The sequence below is a fragment of the Elephas maximus genome, chromosome 5 (assembly GCF_024166365.1).
Source record: "Elephas maximus indicus isolate mEleMax1 chromosome 5, mEleMax1 primary haplotype, whole genome shotgun sequence".
Classification (NCBI taxonomy): domain Eukaryota; kingdom Metazoa; phylum Chordata; class Mammalia; order Proboscidea; family Elephantidae; genus Elephas; species Elephas maximus.
Window position 1 is genome coordinate 161008608 of NC_064823.1, and position 20161 is coordinate 161028768.

Sequence of the window (20161 nt, forward strand, 5' to 3'; positions counted from 1 at the left end):
ACAAAGCTAAACACAGTCTTACCATATAATCCAGCAATCAAGTTTCTTGGTATTTACTCAAATGAGTTGAAAACGTATGTCCACACAAAAACCTGCACATGAATGTTTATAGTAACTTTATTCATAAATGTCCAAAACTGGAGGCAACCAAGGTGCCCTTCAAGAGGTGATGGTATGAACAAACTGTGGTATATCTATACAATGGAATGTTATTCAACAATTAAAAGAAAAAAAAAGAGCTACCAAGCCATGAAAAGACAGAGAAACCTTAAATACATATTTCTAAATGAAAGAAGCCAGTTGAAATAAGGCTTGTTGTTGTTGTTAGGTGCAACTGAGTCAGTTCCAACTCATAGTGACCAACTGTACAACAGGAAAAAACACTGCCCCACCCTGTGCCATCTTCACAATCGTTGCCATGTTTGAGCCCATTGTTGCAGCCATTGTGTCAATATACTATTGAAAAGGCTACATACTGTATAATTCCAACCATATGACATTCTGGAAAAGGTAAAACTAATAGATCAGTGGTTGCCAGGAGTGCAGAGAGAGGGATGGATAAATATGTGCCAAAAACCCATCCAGTAGATTCTGACTCATAGGCAGTGAAACTATTCTGTATGATACTGTCATGGTGAATACCTGACATTATATATTTATTAAAATCTGTAGAACTATACAACATAAAGAGTGAAGCCTAATGTAAACTATGGACTTCAGCTAATAAAAATATATCAATATTATTTCATTGGTATAACAAATATGGCACACTAGTGCAAAATGCCACCATGAGTTGTAACCAGAATCAACCCAAAGGCAACTAATAACAACAAAAACAATGCAAGATGACAATAAAGGGACACTGTGTATTGGGAAGAGGCAGTATATGAAAGTTCTCTGTACTTTCTTCTCAATTTTTCTGTACTCCTAAACTACTCTAAAAAACCCTTATAGTTAATTAATCAATTAATTATTTTATAAGGACATACCTTGGAAAACTGACCCAGGTGGTCAACACCAAGACACAGTCTACAAAATGACTAGACTTTAAAGAAAACGGAAAGCAAAACAAAAACCTCTAGTCATCCAGACAAGAATACCAAGCCACTAATTAGAGATTTTGAATATAGCTTCTAACATCACAAAAAGATAAACAGACATTACATACCTCCCAGCAGAAGTACACAGTTCTACCTATGAAATAGTTTTGTCCCTCCCCTCAAATCTAACCTGCATCTGCTCAAGCCACTGGATCTAACTGCCAATTTATATAATTGGAAGAGAGGGAACCAAAACCAAAATTAAACCCATTGTCATTGAGTTGATTCCGACTCATGGCAACTCATGTTTTAGAGAGTAGAATTGCTCCATAGTTTTTCTTAACTATAATGTTTTTTTTATAATGTTTATGGAAGCAGACTGCCAGATCTGTCTTCCACTGCCAGTGGGTGGATTCGAACCTCCACCCAGGGAACTAGAGAAGAGAGAAAACATGTTAAATGACAGCAAGGGGATGGAATCAGCAAAATTCAGCCTGTGAGAATCCTACAGGACAAGCAATCTGGTTTCTTCAACAACAAAACAATCGTAAGAAAAAAAAAAATAAATGAAAGGAGAACACACAGATTAAAAGAGACTTAAGAAATATATTCACTTATTCCAAGGTATGGACCTTATCTGGATCTCAAACAAACTGTACAAAAACACACAAAAATGTTTATAGGACAATTGGGGAAGTGAAAACACTGACTGATAACTAGTAATATTAAGAAATTTTTGCTGGGTGGAGCCAACATAGCATTATATACAGAAGCATCATACTGTCCCTCCACAGCAAAGACCTGAAAAATTAAGTAAAACAGAGACAAACGTCAATCCTGGAACCCTAAGCATCAAATGAAGAGATAAAGAACTCAACAAAGCACCAAATAAGAATAAGAAACTGACAGAGAACAGAGACTGAGGAGGGATATGGAGTGGAAGTCCCCTACCAACTAATGCAGCATGGATTCACCATCTTGGATACCTCGGCCACCAAGAACACTGGACAGGGAGTATGGGAACACAGCTTCAAGGAGCTCCCAGCAGGAGACAGAGCACCCAGTAACCAGCAACACACGCTTCCCCACCCCCCACCCTTCTTCCCCCTGCTCAGCTCTTGCTGCTTCCCTGTGGGCTGTCGTCACTCAGCCAGGGAGGCACTGGCTCCTTGTTGCTTGGATTCACCCCACCCACACCAGCTGGCTCCTTCAGTGTCATTTTTTGTTGCTGTTGTTGCTTTTCTCAGATTCTTTTGGTTTCCTCTCTCTCTCACCTCCTTCCCTTCGTTTCTCTTAAACACCTGGCTCCAACTGCCATCTCCACACCTTCTCGACAGGCTGTGAAGTACTGCTCGGCTGGAGAACCACTTCCCTGGTCGGTGCCACCATGTCAGTGGGATCCCTGAGGGCATTTTTTTTCTTTTTTCCTTTTTGTTTTTCTTCATTTCTCAGTTTTTCATCTCTCTCTCTACTTTCCTTCTTTTTCTATCTCCTGAATACCTTGCACTGTGTGCCATCTCTGCCCCTTCTAGACAGGCAGTGCAGTACAACACGGCTCGGGAGCCACTTCCCTGGTATGCACTGCAAAGCCAGTGGGCTCCCTTGGGAATTTTTTTTTTCTCTTTTCTCGATTTCTTGTCTCTCTGTACCTTCTTTCCTTAATCTTCCCCTGAACACCTAGAGCCATGTGCCATCTTCACTCCTTCTTGATGGGCATTGTAGTGCCACTTGGCTGGGGACCCGCTTCCAGGCATTTTTTTTTCTCTTTCTTTCTTCTTCTTTTCTTTTTCTCAGTTTCATGTCTCTCTCTACCTCCCTTCTTTACTTCCTCCCAACTACCTGCCATCTTTTTTTTTCTGTTTCTTGTCTCTCTCTACATTCCTTCCATTCCTCTCTCCTGACCACCTAGCCACATGTGCCTTTCCCCTTTCTTTTTTAATCTAGTTTCTTGTCTTTCTCTCATTTCATTCCTTTCCTTTCTCCTGCACACCTAGCTGCATGTACTGTATCTGTCCCTTTCTGATGGCCTTTGCCTCACTGCCTGGCAAGAAAGCCACCGGCACATGGCTTCCCCGGATCTGTACCACTCCAACAGCAGGATCCCTCAGCACTTTCTTTTTTCTGGCTCCTGTTTCTCTCTCCTCTTTCTCTTCTTTCCCACACCCACTTAGCTCCATATATCACAACCTCCCCCCTTCCTCCTGCCTATCAGCACAATGCACTGAGCATTGCACCCCTGAGCAGCACAGGCACAGTCTACTGGAACTTGCCCTGTACGGACCCCTGGCTGAGGCCTTTTGGCCCCAGTACATGCCACAAACAATCCACCCCAACACATCCCCTTCTGTGGGACCTGCCCCGCTGCACCATAGCTGAGCAACTGGCCCTGCCCATTGGACAAGGTGGTGAGAGGTATCGTGCACACAGATGAGCAAACGATAAAGAACCCAGACCACCTGCTCAGACATAACCAAGTAAAACAAAAAAGCAGGATGAAACAAACCTACAATTGATAAATGAAGAAAATAACTACTGAATGTCCCAAGGACAGACAATATCAAAACATATTAAAAAAATAGGACAGGATGGTTCCAGTAGGCATCCAAAATAAAACACCAGATGACCTTCCAGTAGAAGAAAAGGTGCTGGAACTACCTGATACTGAATTCAAATCTCTAATATTCAGAGCTATCCAAAAGTTGAAAGAAAATGCAAACGAAAATGAGGAAAAAATAGACAAAATCATGGAAAAGACAGACAACACAATGGAAGAATTCAGGAAAATAATACAGGAACAAAATGTCAAAATAAATTCACAACTAAAAGTCATACAAAAACAGTAATCAGAAATCAAAAAGATAAATAACACTGTCAGAAAGTTTGAGGAGCAGGTTTGAAACAATGGAAGACAGAATCAGTGAAATTGAAGGCAAATACTTGGATACCACTTTGGTTGAGGAAAAACCACAGAAAAGAATGAAGAAAAATGAAGAAACCCTGAGAACAACGTGGGATACAATCAAAAGCAAAAATTTGCATGCGATAGGGCTTCCAGAACAGGGGGAGAAAACGGAAAACATAGAGAGGATCATTGAAGACTTGCTGATAGAAAACTTCCCTTATATCATGAAAGACGAAAAGCTGACCATCTAAAAAGCTCAACGAAACCCATATAGGATAGACCACAAAAGAAAACTACCAAGGCACAGCACAATCACTGGCTAAAACCAAAGACAAAGAAAGAACCCTGAGAGCAGCTCAAGAAAAACAAAAAATCATGTACAAAAAGAAACAATAAGGCTAAACTCTGATTACTTGGCAGAAACTATGCAGGCAAGAGGACAATGGGATGCCAAATATAAAACCCTGAAAGTAAAAAATTGCCAACCGAGAATAATATATCCTGCAAAACTCTCAAATATGACGGTGAAATTAGGACATTTCCAGATAAACAGAAATTAAGGGGATATGTAAAAACCAAACCAAACTTACGATAATTATTAAAGGGAGTCCTTCAGTCTGAGAACAAACAACATCAGACTACAGCCTGAATCTAGGATGCAAGATTGTACCAGCCAGATACCAAACCAGGAAAAGAACTCACAAGGACTATCAAAACCAAAAGAATTACAACAGGGAACCAGAGAGGTTAATCTGCAAATGACAACAATGTCAGAACAATAAAAGAGGGAATAAATGGTATAGGTATAGAACTTTCAAATGGAGAGGAAGTGAAGGTGATACAAAGTCATAAAAGACTGGTTCAAACTTAGGAAGATAAGGGTAAATTTCAAGGTAACCACAAAGTAAGTTAACAAACTACTCATCAAAATAAAGAAGAAAAACATAAAGTCTCAGTAAAAATAAAATCTACAAAAAGAAAAAAAAAATCCACAAACAAAAGGAATTCAGCACAGGAGAGTAAGAGGAACAAAGAGAATGTCAGCATCACAAAAAAAAAAGCACTACAAAATGGCAGAATAAATTCACACCTATCAATAATTTTTTTTTTTAATAATTGGGCTGAATGTAAATGGCCTAAATGTACCATAAGGAGACAGAGAGTGACAGAATGGATAAAAAAGAAAATGGGATCCATCAATATGCTCTCTACAAGAGATACCCCTTAGAAACAAAGATATAAATTTATAAAAAATGAAAAGATGGTGTCTCAGTCATCCGGTGCTGCTACACCAGAAATACCACAAGTGAGTAGCTTTAACGAAGAGAAGTTTATTCTCTCACAGTCCAGTAGGCTAGAAGTCTGAATTCAGGGTGCCGGCTCCAGGGGAAGGCTTTCTCTCTCTGTCGGCTCTGGAGGAAGATGCTTGTGATGCATCAGTCTTCCCTTGGTCTGCAGGCATCTCAGTGCAGAACCTCAGGTCCAAAGGATGCACTCTGCTCCTGGCACTGATTTTTTGGTGGTATGAGGTCCCCATGCCTCTCTGCTCATTTCTCTCTTTTATATCTCAAAAAAGATTGGTTTAAAACACCATCTAATCTTGTAGAGCTCATCAATACAACTGCTGATAATGCATTTTATTACATCATAGTGATAGGATTTACAACATATAGGGAAATCATATCAGATGATAAAATGGTAGATAATCATACAATCATACAAGGGAATCATGACCTAGCCAAGTTGTCAGATATTTCTGGAGGACACAATTCAATCCGTGACAGATGGAAAAAAATATATCAAGCAAAGAGCTACCCAAAAAGGGCAGGAGTGGCAATACTAGTCTCAGATAGAATAGACTTTAAAACAAAATCCACCATAAAAGACAAAGAAAGACATTATGTAATGAATAAGGGGAAACTCCTTCATGAAGACATACCCATAACAAATATCTACACTCCCAATGACAGGGCTCCAAAATACATAAAACAAACTCTGACAGCACTGAAAAGAGAAATTGACAGTTCCACAGTAATAGTAGGCAACTTCAACACACCACTTGGTAAAGGACAGAACACCTAAAAAGAAACCCAACAAAGATACAGGAGATCTAAAGGCCACAATCAGCCAACTTGACCTCACAGGCATATGTAGAACCCTCCACCCAACAGCTGCAAAGTGCACATTTGTTTCCAATGCACATGAAATGTTCTCCAGAATAGACCAAATCTTAGGCCACAAGGCAACCCTGAACAAAATCCAAAACCCTGAGGTAATACAAAGTATCTTCTCAGATCATAATGCCATCAAAGTAGAAATTAACAACAGGAAGAGCAAGGAAAAAAAAAATCAATTACACAGAAAGCAAATAACACCCTGCTTAAAAACCACTGGGTAATGGAAGAAATCACAGGTAGAATCAAAAAATTCCTAGAATCAAACGAAAGTGAAAACACATCATACCAAAACCTTTGGGAAACAACAAACGTGTGTTCAGAGGTCAATTTATAGCAATAGATGCACCCATCAAAAAAGAAGAACAGGACAAAAGTCAAAACATTAGCTACACAACTCCAACAAATAAAAAGAGAACAGCGAAAGAAGTCCACATCCACCAGGGGAAAGGAAATAGTAAAGATCAGAGCAGAAATAAATGAAATAGAGAATAGAAAAAGAATAGAAAGAATCAACAAAACAAAAAGTTGGTTCTTTGAAAGGATCAACAAAATCAACAAATCACTGGCCAAACTGACAAAAGAAAAACAGGAGAGGAGGCAAATAACCCAAATAAGAAATGAAATGGGGAACATTACAAAAGACCTAAATGAAATAAAAGGGATCATAACAGAGTACTATGAAAAACTACACTCCAACAAATTTGAAAACCTAGAGGAAATTTCTAGAAACATACTACCTACCCAAACTAACACAAACTGATGTTGAAAATCTGAACAGACCCATAACAAGAAAAGAGATTGAAAAGGTAATTAAAAAAAAAAAAGAAAACCTCCCAACAACAACAACAAAAAAAGCCCTGGCCCAGAGAGCTTCACTGGAGGATTCTACCAAACCTGCAGAGATCTTACACCAGTTCTACTCAACCTATTTCAGAACATGGAAAAGGAAGGGCTACTTCCAAATTCATTCTATGAAGTTAGCGTAACACTGATACGAAAACCAGGCAAAAACACCATAAAAAAAGAAAATTACAGACCAGTATCTCTCGTGAATATCAATGCAAAAATTCTCAAAATTCTAGCCAATAGAATTCAGTATCATATCAAAAAAATAAGACACCACGACCAAGCGAGATTCATACCAGGTATGTAAGAATGGTTCAACATTAGAAAATCAGTGTAATCCACCACATAAATAAAAGAATCACATGATCATCTCAATCGACGCAGAAAAGGCATTCAACAAAGTTCAACACCCATTCCTGATAAAAACCCTCAATAAAATAGATACAGAAGGGAAACTCCTCAACACAATAAAGGGCATCTAAACAAGACCAACAGCCAACATCATTCCTAATGGAGAGAGGCTGCAAACATTCTCCTTGAGCACAGGAACAAGACAAGGATGACCTATATCACCACTCCCATTTAACACTGTGCTGGAAGTCCTAGCTAGAGCAATAAGGCAAGAAAAAGAAGTAAAGGGCATCCAAATTGGTAATGAAGAAGTAAAACTGTCCCTATTTGTGGATGACATGATACTACACATAGAAAACCCAAAAGACTCCATGAAAAAACTACTGGAACTAATAGAAGGATTGAGCAGATTAGCACAACACAAGATAAACATACAAAAATTAGTTAGATTCCTATACACCAATAAAGAGACCGATGAAAGGGAAATCAGGAAAACAATACCATTTTTAGCCCCTCAAAAAATAAAATACTTAGGAATAAATCTAACCAGGATGTAAAAGACCTATACAAAGGAAACTACAAAGCACTACTGCAAGAAACCAAAAGAGATCTACATAAATAGAAAAACATACCATGCTCATGGATGGGTAGACTCAACATTGTGAAAATGTCAATTCTACCCCCAAAAAAAAAAATTTTTTTTTTTTTTTTTTACCCAAAGCAATCCACAAATACAATGCAATCCCGATACAAATACCAACAACACTCTTTAAAGGGATGGAAAAACTAATCATTAACCTTATAAGGAAAGGGAAGAGGCCCCAGATAAGTAAAGCACTATTGAAGGCGAAGAAAAAAGTAGGGGAACTCACACTACCTGACTTCAGAACCTACTATACAGCTACGGTAGTTAAAACAGCCTGGTACTGGTACAACAACAGATACATTGACCAATGGAACAGAATTGAGGAACCAGGTGTAAATCCATCCACCTACAGTCACCTGATCTTCGACAAGGACCTGAAGTCCATCCAATGAGGAAAACATGTTCTTTTTAACAAACAGTGCTGGCAAAACGGTATGGCCATCCACAAAATGATACAGGACCCATACCTCACACCACACACAGAAACTAATTCAAAATGGATCAAAGACCCATATATAAAACCAAAAACTATGAAGTTTATAGAAGAAAAAATACAGTAAATGCTGCAAGCCCTAACACATGTCATTAAGAGGTTACAAACCATTAACTAACAACACTCAAACTCCAGAAGATAAGCTAGATAACCGGGATCTTCTAAAAATTAGGCACTTATGCTCATCAAAAGGCTTCACCAAAAAATTAAAAAAAGAATCTACAGACTTGGAAAAAATTTGGGGCTGTGACAAATCCGACAAAGGTTTAATCTCTAAAATCTACAGAAAAATCTAACACGTCTACAACAAAAAAGACAAATAATCCAATTAGAAAATGGGCAAAGAAAATGGACACTTCACCAAAGAAGGCATTCAAGTGGCTAACAGACACATTAGGAAATGCTAGTGATCACTAGCCATTAGTGAAATGCAACTCAAAACCACAATGAGATATCATCTCACCCCAGCATTACTGGCACGAATCAAAAAAACAGAAAATAACAAATGCTGGAGAGACTGGGAGGAGACTGGAACTCTCAGGCACTGCTAGTGGGAATGTAAAACGGTACGACAACTATGGAAAACAATATGGCACTTCCTTAGAAAGCTAGAAATAGAAATACCATATGATCCAGCAATCCCACTCCTAGGAATATATCCTAGAGAAAAAAGAGCCGTCACTTGAATAGACATATGCACACCCATGTTCACTGCAGCACTGTTCACAACAGCAGTAAGATGGAAACAACCTAGATGCCCATCAACAGAGGAATGGATAAACAAACTATGGTAGGTAAACACAATGGAGTAATATGCAACAATAAAGAACAATGATGAATCTGGGAAGCATCTCACAACACGGATGAATCTGGAGGGCATTATGCTGAGTGAAATTAGTCAATCACAAAAGGACAAATATTGTATGAGATCACTACTATAAAAACTCATGAAAAGGTTTATACACAAAAAGAAACAATCTTTGATGGCTGTGAGGGAGGCAAGGGGTGGGGATGGAAAAGCACTAAATAGACAATAGATAAGTGGTAACTTCGGTGAAGCGTAAGATAGTACACAATACTGGGGAAGCCAGCACAACTTGGCCAAGGCAAGGTCTTGGAAGCCTCATACAGACATCCAAACTCCCTGAGGGACCAAATTATTGGGCTGATGGCTGTGGGGACCACGGTCTTGGGGAACACGTAGCTCAATTGGCATAGCATAGTTTATAAAGAAAATATTCTACATTCTACTTTGGTGAGTAGCATCTAGGGTCTTAAAAGCTTGTAAGCGGCCATGTAAGATACTCCACTGGTCTCACCCCATCTGGAGCAAGAGAGAATGAAGAAAACCAAAGACATAAGGGAAAGATTAGTCCAAAGGGCTAATGGACCACAACTACTATAGCCTCCACAAGACTGAGTCCAGCACAACTAGATGGTGCCCAGCTTCCGCCACCAACTGCTCTGACAGAGATCATAATAGGGGGTCCCAGACAGAGCTGGAGAAAAATGTAGAACAAAATTCTAACTCACAAAAAAAGACCAGACTTACTTGGCCTGACAGACACTGGAGAAACCCCAAGAGTGTGACCCCCCAGACACCCTTTTAGCTCAGTAATGAAGTCACTCCTGAGGTTCATACCCTTCAGCCAAAGATTAGACAGGTCCGTAAAACAAAACGAGACTAAATGGGCACACTAGCACAGGGGCAGGGACTAGAAGGCAGGCGGGGGACAGGAAAGCTGGTAATAGGGAACCCAAGGCGGAGAAGGGGAGAGTGTTGACATGTCGTGGGTTGGTAACCAATGTGACAAAACAATATGTGTACTAATTATTTAATAAGAAGCTGGTTTGCTCGTAAAGCTTCATCTAAAGTACTATTAAAAAAAAAAGGTTCCAGGGAGTTTATAAAAAAAGAAATTATTGCTGATATTTTTTGGGAGTGATGGTGGTATTATCTTAAAAGCGGGGATTCTTGTATCTTAGTCATACATATTGAAATATTTACACATCAATTATATCATGTTTGGGATTTACTACAAAATAATCCAAAGGGTGAGGGGTCTGAAAGTATGTGGAATTACAGAGGAAAGAGGATTGGCCACACGTTGGTAACTGTTGAAACTGGGTGATGGATACTTTTGTTTGTGTTGGAAAAATTCTATAATAAAAAGGGTTTTTTTCAATGTTTTATTATGTTTTCAAACATACAGAAAAGTTGAAAGAATAGTACAGTCAGTATTCATATGCCCACCAGCTAAATTCTAAAATTAACATTTTTGCTATATGTGCCTTATCTCATCTCGGTCCATCTAGTAAAAAAGTTATAAAAATCTTTATTATTCTAAATGAAAGATGAAAGATGTTCTAGATAACTTTGATGTTAATTACCCTGGAGTATAGTTTAATTCTTAGAAAATTTATAAGCCATTTGCCATCACAACAAATCCCATCCTGACCATGCCGTATAAGTTAATACTTTTCTTTTTGAAACTACAAAAGTAATATATCCTTGTAAATTTTCAAATAATATAGAAACAGAAAGGGAAAGGCCCTCCTCACCCTGAGGGCACTTGGCCATGCAGGGGCACATCAGAGTCGACGTGGCTGGGTGTCCCCTAGAGCTGCTCAACATGACAGCCTCTTGGTCCCTCCATTCCCAGGAGGAGCCACCGCTGGACGGTTAGATTTAGGAGATTGCACTATAACTCACCCTGCTTCCAGCTGCCATCGTCACCGAGAAACTGGAGCATGGCTCTCACAAAATCCTTCGCATTAAAACAAATAACAGGACATTTACATTTCAGTGTTTGAAGCAGCACTTTCCTAGGAGATGAAAAGAAATGAATTGATTTAGACATTAAGTTAGAAATTTTGACCTTGGAAAAACAGCAGTACGGTTGCCACTAATAACTATCCCATATAGCAGGAAACCCTGGTGGCATAGTGGTTAAGTGCTACAGCTGCTAACCAAAGGGTTGGAAGTTTGAATCCGCCAGGCGCTCTTGGAAACTCTATGGGGCAGTTCTACTCTGTCCTATAGGGTCGCTATGAGTCAATGACACTGTTTTTTTTTTTTTTTTTTTATAGCACTACATGCTACCAGACAGATCTTCCTTCTTCTGAGAGCTGAGCATAGATTAACTGAAAACTCCCATGAGGCAGGGATGCTTTGCTACCTGCATTTTACAGCTGATGAAACTGAGATACAGAAGGGCTACAGAATATCCCAGGGTCATACAGCCTTTAAGTGCCTATTCCTGGGTACAACTCATTACCTGCAGAAAAGACCCACGTTCCCATGCAGCGCACACACATTCTGGGCTCCTTCCAGCCTGGCCCCAACATAAATCTCCAGCACTCCCTCCAAACATTCTGCCTGCTCATCACATGGCATTTTCTTTCCTCCATCACCAGAGTGTGCCACGTCCTCGCACACTCCCGGACCACTGCATATGCTGTACTCTCGCCTAAAATTCTCCTCCCGTGATTTCTGCTGGCGGGTCTTCCCCGGACTGGGAGTGGCTCGTGCACCTACGTTTCTTCTATCCTCCGGTGCACGGGTCTGTGCCAGCAAGGACCCTTTTGCTACACTGTATCTCCTGTATCTCCCATTACATCCTGAGCGCCTTGACTACGGATCACAAGAGTTCCCCTTTACTACACACTTACCGTGTGCCACATACTAGGTTAAACACATCACAAAGACTGCTGCATTGAAACCTTATCACAGTCCTATTAACCAGGCACCAGATCCATTTTACAGATGAGGAAACTGAGGGTCGGACAGGTTAAGTAATTAACACAACTGACAAGTGGCAAAGCTGATGTCTGAAGTCTGAAGGCCATATCTTGGGCTGCCAGAGGCCAAACGCTAAGCTAACATGCTCGATCTGCCTTTCCAGTAAGTGCTTATTAAGACATTAATGAGGTTCTTCAGACAGCGCTGAGGAAGGAAAAAACCAGAAGTCCGGTTAGTTCTGCCGAACAAGTCAATATGTAGTTAGATTTTGCTTGTCTTGAGCTGAGAAATCTGTGCTCCAAGGATGGACTTTTTTTTAGGCCTTTTTGCATTTTCTTGATTGTTTCACTTCAAACAGGTAAGCCAGGATCGTGGGGAACGCAAAGTGCCGATGGCATTGTCCCAGAGGGCATTGTTCCAGGTCGTGACTTGGCTGGACTGGGGAGGAGGACACCGAGGGAAGGAGAAGGGCAAGAAGGAGTGAGAAGCATAAAAGGGAGGAAAACGCTAGGGGCAGCTGGAGCATACCTTCCACTTGGCTGCTCTTTTACACACGAAACCTGGAGGTCCTTAATGAGATCATCTAACAACTACAACACTAACTGATAAGAGACAGCAGCTAGTTGATTCCTACCTTGATTAAGACTAACAAAAAGAATATCATGTGAGTAAAGTGACTAAACAGTGTTTTATAAATTATTTACATTGTATGAGCCGAGGATGTCACATTTGCAAAATAAACAGGCACTAACAGAGTATTTTTTTTTTTTAACAGAGTCAGTCAGGAGACTCAAGTTCAAATCTCAAGACTGATATTTAACTCTAATTATCTCTCTGAGATTCATCTATGAAATGGAATTAATAAAACCTGGCTTATAGAGTTAATGTGAGGATTAAGCAATGTCACATATGTGAAAAGACATTTCACAGGTGTTTAATAAATGTTATAAAAAATACTTCTTGTGTAAAATCTTGTTTATGTGTATGTTAATTTAAATAGGATTTAATTAAATTCATTTCAAACCTCATAGATACCATCACAGAACTGGGATTATTACTCCCAATAATATGGCACTTGAGGTAGTATCTTCTCGTAACTGTCTTGAAATTTATAAAAATTAAGTTTTGGCATTCGGTCATTCAAAAAATAAGTATTTATTGAACACCTGCATCGTTCTTGGCTGTGGGGATAAAATAATGAACAAAGCACAAAGGTTCCTGCCTTCAGAGAGCTTAGGGGCAGACACAGTAAACAAAGTAAGTGAAGTGCGTAGAATGGTCAATGGCGGTAAGTGTTATGAGGGGGAAAGGGAGACAGGAGTGCGTGTGTGTGACAGGCGTAGTCAGGGAGGGCTCTGCTGATAAAGTAACATCTGAGTGAAGATGTGATGGCTAAGTGAACAAAAAGCCTAGCTGATGAAGGAAAGTCCTTTATAGGTCTTAGCTATTAAATGTGGAAGAAATGATAGTTAGAAAAATCACCATTTTACAAGCCATAATTGAGATTCAGATGACCCTCATCAATGGAAAAAATCATTAAGGAAAAGGCTGCATAGCCCTTGTCTGGCTCCTGATTCCAATAAATCAAGTGTGGAAGGACACTTTGAGCCCATCAGGCAACTTTACATTCGGACTGGGTATCAACTGATACCAAGGAAACATGGTTAAGTCTGTGGAGTCTGGAAACGGCACTGTGGCTACATAAAAACATGCCCATATTTTTTAGAAATACACTGAGACAAAAAAAAAAAAAAATGAGACGTGGGGGTCAAAAGACATGTCTGGAATTTTCTTTAATCCCAGGTCCTCCCCTCCCCCCCGAAAAAGGAAGTATGGCAAAATCTTTGGTAACTGTGGCCTAGGTAGATACATGTATGGATTCATTATACTACTCTCTACTTTTGTTGTTTTCATAATTTGCTTTAAAAAGGGGAAGAGGCGATAAAGAAAAACATAAAGGAATAATGTAGCAACGATGCAGACATCTGGGGAAGAGGGACAGGGAGAACGAGGACCTTAGGTGTGAGATACAGTGGAGGGGCCAGAGCATGTCGACCTCAAGGGCCATCAGAGAAACATGGGCTTTTCTTCAGCGTGAAGCAGGAGCTGCTGGAGGGCTCTGAGCAGTGGAGTGATGTGATCTGGTTTATACTACATTTTAACTAGATGGCTTGGGTGCTCTGCTGAAAACAGACTGAAGGAAGCAAGGGTGGGAGCAGGAGGCCAATTTGGATGCTACTGCCACCATTCAGTCAGGAGGTGATGGTCTAGACCAGGGTGGCACTAGTACAGGGATAAGAGCAGGTCAGATTCTAGTTATATTTTGAAGCAGAGCAAGTAGGATTCGCTGTGAGCTTGGATGTGTATGTGAAAAAAAGACAGAAGTCAAAGATAACGTCGAGAGCTTTGGCCTGAGTTAATGGAAGGCTTAGTGCTAACATTAACTAAGATGATAAAGGCATGCTTCAGGGAGAAAACGAGCTCAGTTTTGGACATGTTAAGATTGAAATGACCATTAAATGTCCAAGTGGAAAATGTTGAGTAGGATATATAAATCTGGAATTCAGGAAAGGCCATAGAAATATGAGGAGCCCATTCTTATAGAAAGAGTATTCCACAGAATACACCCATTGCCACTGAGTCAATTCCAACTCACAGTGTCCCTACAGGATAGAGCAGAACTGCCCCACAGGGTTTCCAAGACCTTTACAGAAGCAGACTGCCACATCTTTCTCCCCTACAGTGGCTGCTGGGTTCACTCTCGTCCTTTTGGTTAGCAGCTGAGAGCTTAACCACTGTACCACCAGGGTTTCTCTTTCCATAGAATAGACCTGCCTTAATTTTTCTTTCCAAAGAAGATTATGTGAAAAGAAGGTTATGGAATTCCTGGGAGCAGAGTGCTATATTGGACTAACATTGTCTCCTTCTCTCCAAAATTACCTAAAACCAGCCAGAGTCCAATGAGTCTATGGTAAATATGGAAGGACCAGTATTAGGCCCTGCTTTCTCATCCTGAGCCTCCCTGAACTCCTCATCAGGGCAGCAGCTTCAAAGAGCTCTCCCATGGGCAGTTAACTGACTTCACGCTCAGAGGGCTGGGCAGGCAGGCAGTGGATACCACCCACCCAAGGGAGGAACCTTATTTTGTGCATAATATGAGCAAGGAGACGATGATGTGGGCATAGACTTCAGCCCAGAACAGAAGCATCCACGCCTGTTCTAAAATTCTGTGGTTCTAAGAAGGCAGGTCCAATGAGATATGTCTTGCTTGTTTTTATGTCATCAGAGCTTTGAAATTAGTAACATCCTTGATGGTATGGAGGGAAATTTACTGTTTGAAGGTAGTGATGACTTAACATTCTAATGCAGTGAGTGAGTGAACAAGTATAATAAAGAAACTCATCTGGCAATCTGGCAGGGAGTGACGATGGGTTTTCAGGCCTTGGGGAAGATGGTTTTCTCCCCAGCTTCACATTGTAAAGTTAACTCAAACACTGGACAGGCTCCAAAGAAAAGCTATGTAACATCTACCCCAGAAGCATTTTGGGGAGAGCGAGCCAGTGTTTGCAGAGGTTTAGGGAAGGGTCCAGGAACCTTCTTTGGTCCCTATCGTTTCTGTATTTTAGATCCATTTTATTTCATGTGTCTCCACATGAAGCATCTGAACAGTTAAATAATTAACTGGTGTTTGGGAGATTTCAAATTAGGGTAAATCAGGCATGTCAGTTAAGATTTAAAATAGCTGCAACGATGTTCTCAAATATACCAGCAAACGTGAGGATGATGCAGGACAGGCAATGTTTCGTTCTGTTGTACCTGGGGTTGCCATGGGTCGAAGCAGAATTAACAGCAGCTTTTTTTTTTTTTTCTATCTATCTCCTTTATTTCGTCAGAATCAACTCGATGGCAGAGTTTGGTTTTTGCTATCTACCTACCTACCTACCTATCTATCTATCTAGAATTTAAAGGAACAAGTAAAGATTTCTTACCTGGCAAATTGAGTATGTATATCTTGTTCCTGTCCCCAAATAGAAGACTGCTCTATTTTTATGTAAATATACCTATCATCAGAAATGAATTCCTCAAGAATGCCATCAGAGGCTGAGGCATCCAGAGGACCACTGCCTTCTTCCACTTGGCTCTTTAGTAATATTACAATTCCTTTAACAGAAGAAACTGTAGCCTGTGAATACACAATAGGATAAAATTTCAAAATCAAAAATACATAGTGCATTTATTCTAGGATATGACGTGTTTTATAATTAAGAAAAAAAAATGCCTGAAATCAAATTTGTAAATGAACATCTCTTTTAATGATAATCAAAGCCAAAACTCAAATTCATGATCTTACCACCAAAATCTGGTCTCTTCCCTACTCAACATCATAATGGAAGTCTTAGCCAGTGCAATAAAGCAAGAAAAGAAATAAAAGGCATACAGAATGAAAAGGAAGAATTATACTATTTGTAGATGACATGAATGTTTACATATAAAATCTAATGTAATCTACCAGAAAGAAAAAAAAAAACCACACTTAGTACTAAAATGTGAGTTTAGTGAAGGTTCAGAATGTAAGATAAAACACCAAAATCAATCAGATTTCTATATATCAGCAATGAACATGTGAAAACCAAAATTTTTTAAAAATACCATTTATAATAACTTTAAAACGTGAAATTGTTGTCAGGTGCTGTCAAGTCAGCTCCAACTCATTGCAACCTTTATGTGTAACATAATGAAATGCTACCCAGTCCTGTGCCACCTTCACAATAGTAGGTATGTTTGAGTCCATTGTTGCAGCCACTGTGTCAGCACATCTCGTTGAGGGTCTTCTTCTTTTCTACTTCACCAAAAATGATATCTTTCTTTTTTCAAGGATTGGTCCCTCTTGATAATATGTCCAAAATAAGCAAAACGAAGTCTGGTCATCTTTGCTTCCAAGGAACATTCTCACTGTACTCCTTCCTTCCAAGACAGATTTCTTCATTCTTCTGGCAGTCCATGGTATATTCGATATTCTTTGCCAACACCACAATTCAAATGCATCAATTCTTCGGTCTTCCTTTTTCATTTCCTGGCTTTCGCATGCATATGAGACAATTGAAAACACCATGCTTGGGTGAAGTACATCTTAGCCCTCAGAGTGATGTCTTTGCTTTTTAAGATTTTAAAGAGGTCTTTTGCAGCAGATTTGCCTGATGTAATATGCCATTTGATTTCTTGACTGCGGCTTCCATGGGCATTGACTGTTGATCCAACTAAAGTGAAATCCTTCACAATTTCAACATTTTCTCCATTTACCATGATGTTGCTTATTGGTCCCAAAACCAAACCCACTGCCGTCAAGTCAATTCCGACTCATAGCAACCTTACAGGACAGAGTAGAACTGCCTCGTAGGGTTCCCAAGGCTGTAAATCATTATGGAAGCAGGTTGCCACATCTTTCTTCTGTGGAGTGCCAGCCTTTTAGCCAGCAGCTGAGTGCTTAACCAGTATGCCACAAGAGCTCCTGCTTATTGGACCAGTTGTAAGGAAATACTTGGGTATAAATCAACAAAACACGTATAGGGTCTGTATGCTGAAAACTACAAAATGCTGATGGAAAAATCAGAGGAAACCTAGATAACAAAAAGACATACCATGTTCAAGGACTGGAAAGACTGGAAGATTCAAAACAGTAAATATGTCAATTCTCTTCAAGTTAATCTTTAGAACCAAGAAGATCAATAAGCCCCAAGCACAAGAAACATGGAGAAAGCTACACCAAGATGTATCATAATCAAGTTGGTTAAGACCAGTGATAAAGAGAAAACCTTAAAAGCACCCAGGGGGGAAAAAACACATTACTTAGACAGAATCAAAGATAAGGATGGCTGCATGTTTCTCATGGGAAATAAAGCAAGTTAGAATATAGCGGTTTGACATCTTCAAAATACTGAAAGAAAGAAGTCAGCCTACAACTGTTTAGCCAGCAAAAAACTTTCAAAAATGAAAGTAAAGGAAGATTTGTACACTGAAACTGTAAAATATTGCTGAAAGAAATTAAAGATAGAAATAAGTGGAAAGACATCGCATGTTCATAAATGAGAAAACTCAATAGTGTTAAGATGGTAAAACTTCAAAAGTCAATCTATAGATTCAACAAAATTTGCAGCAAAATCCCAGTTGACTTTTTTGCAGAAATTAAAAAGGTAATTTTAAAATTCATATGCAAATGCAAAGGGCCCAGAATATCCAAAACCAACTGGAAAAGAAGAACGAAATAGTAGGACTCACTTCCTGATGTACTCCAAAACTACAGTAATGAAGAGCTGGTGGTACCTGCATAAGGATGAACATAAGGATCAATGGAAAGAACTGAGAATCTAGAAATAAACCCTTACCTTTACTGTCATTTGATTTTTGACAAAGGTGCCAAGAAAATTCAATGGGGGAAAGAATAGTATATTCAATAAATGGATATCCACATGCAAAAGGGTGAAATTTGCACCCTTACCTCACACTGTACAAAAAATTAACTCAAAATGAATCATGAACCTAAATATAAGAACAAAAACGATAAAAATCTTAGGAAAAGACATAGAAGAAAATCTTTGTAACCTTAGGTCAGGCAAAGAATTCTTAGGAATGACAATAGAAGCACAAAGAATAAAAGAAAAAAACTGGTTGGGGGCCAAGATGGCGGACTAGGTAGACGCTACCTCGGATCCCTCTTGCAACAAAGACTCGGAAAAACAAGTGAATCAATCACATACATAACAATCTATGAACCCTGAACAACAAACACAGATTTAGAGACGGAGAACGAACAAATATGGGGAAGCAGCGATTGTTTTCAGAGCCTGGAGCCAGCGTACCAGTCAGGTAACCTTCGGCGCCCGATTTGGGGCAGAGCCCAGGGGAGCAGACGGCACAAACAAGCGGCCCAGCCCTAGCCCCCGAACTCACCCTGGGAGGGGGTCCAGCTGGTTCGCGCAGGCGGCGTGGCGACGCAGCCGGTGGGAGAAGTCCCCAGGAGGCAGTGACTGGTCTTGGAGCGGGGAGAGCAGCGTCCCAGCCAGGACACGCGGTCACGGCACAAGCACGGGGAGCTGCTCCACTCACCTGAACTAACCCCGGGAGGGGGCCCAGCCGGTTCTCGGGGGCAGCACGGTGACGCGGCTGGTGGGACGAGAAGTCCCCGGGAGGCAGCGACTGATTTTGGAGTCAAGAGTGCACCGTCCCAGCAGGGGAACCTTAACGTTGGGTGTGGGGCTGGCAGCAGAGGATCTGACCATGACTTGAGCGGGCCAGACCCCCCGGGGGCAATCTCCACACAGCCAGCACACATAGGCGACGTGCCCCGGGGGAATCTCAGATATCATATTCATTCCAAGCAAGACAAGCAACTCTGGCTATATTCTGAGGTGCTACTCTCCTATCTCTCTGATCCCTCCCCCACCCTCCCCAGGCGGCTTCATTAACATCCGAACAGCCTGAGCCAGAGGAAGAACTCTGATAGGGATCTGACTGCATTTTTTTTTTAGCGGATTTTCTGGAAAAACTAGTTTCCCAGTGATGGCTCGGAGACAGCAGTCCATATCAAACCACATAAAGAAGCAGACCATGACAGCTTCTCCAACCCCCCAAACAAAAGAATCAAAATCTTTCCCAAATGAAGATACAATCCTGGAATTATCAGATACAGAATATAAAAAACTAATTTACAGAATGCTTCAAGACATCACAAACGAAATAAGGCAAACTGCAGAAAAAGCCAAGGAACACACTGATAAAACTGTTGAAGAACTCAAAAAGATTATTCAAGAACATAGTGGAAAAATTAATAAGTTGCAAGAATCCATAGAGAGACAGCATGTAGAAATCCAAAAGATTAACAATAAAATTACAGAATTAGACAACGCAATAGGAAGTCAGAGGAGCAGACTTGAGCAATTAGAATGCAGACTGGGACATCTGGAGGA

General features: G+C 40.3%; 1 protein-coding gene across 1 annotated transcript in view; it reads right to left on the reverse strand.

Moving 5' to 3' along the window:
- The window catches only part of LOC126077351 (DNA polymerase nu-like), a 115545-nt gene that overhangs the window by 10118 nt on the left and 85266 nt on the right, over nt 1–20161 (reverse strand). The window contains exons 5-6 of the mRNA XM_049886606.1: nt 16187–16380; nt 11169–11281 (exon numbers count right to left, since the gene is read on the reverse strand). Of these exons, the coding sequence (XP_049742563.1) occupies nt 11169–11281; nt 16187–16380 (307 nt within the window). The remainder of the gene's footprint in view (nt 1–11168; nt 11282–16186; nt 16381–20161) is intronic.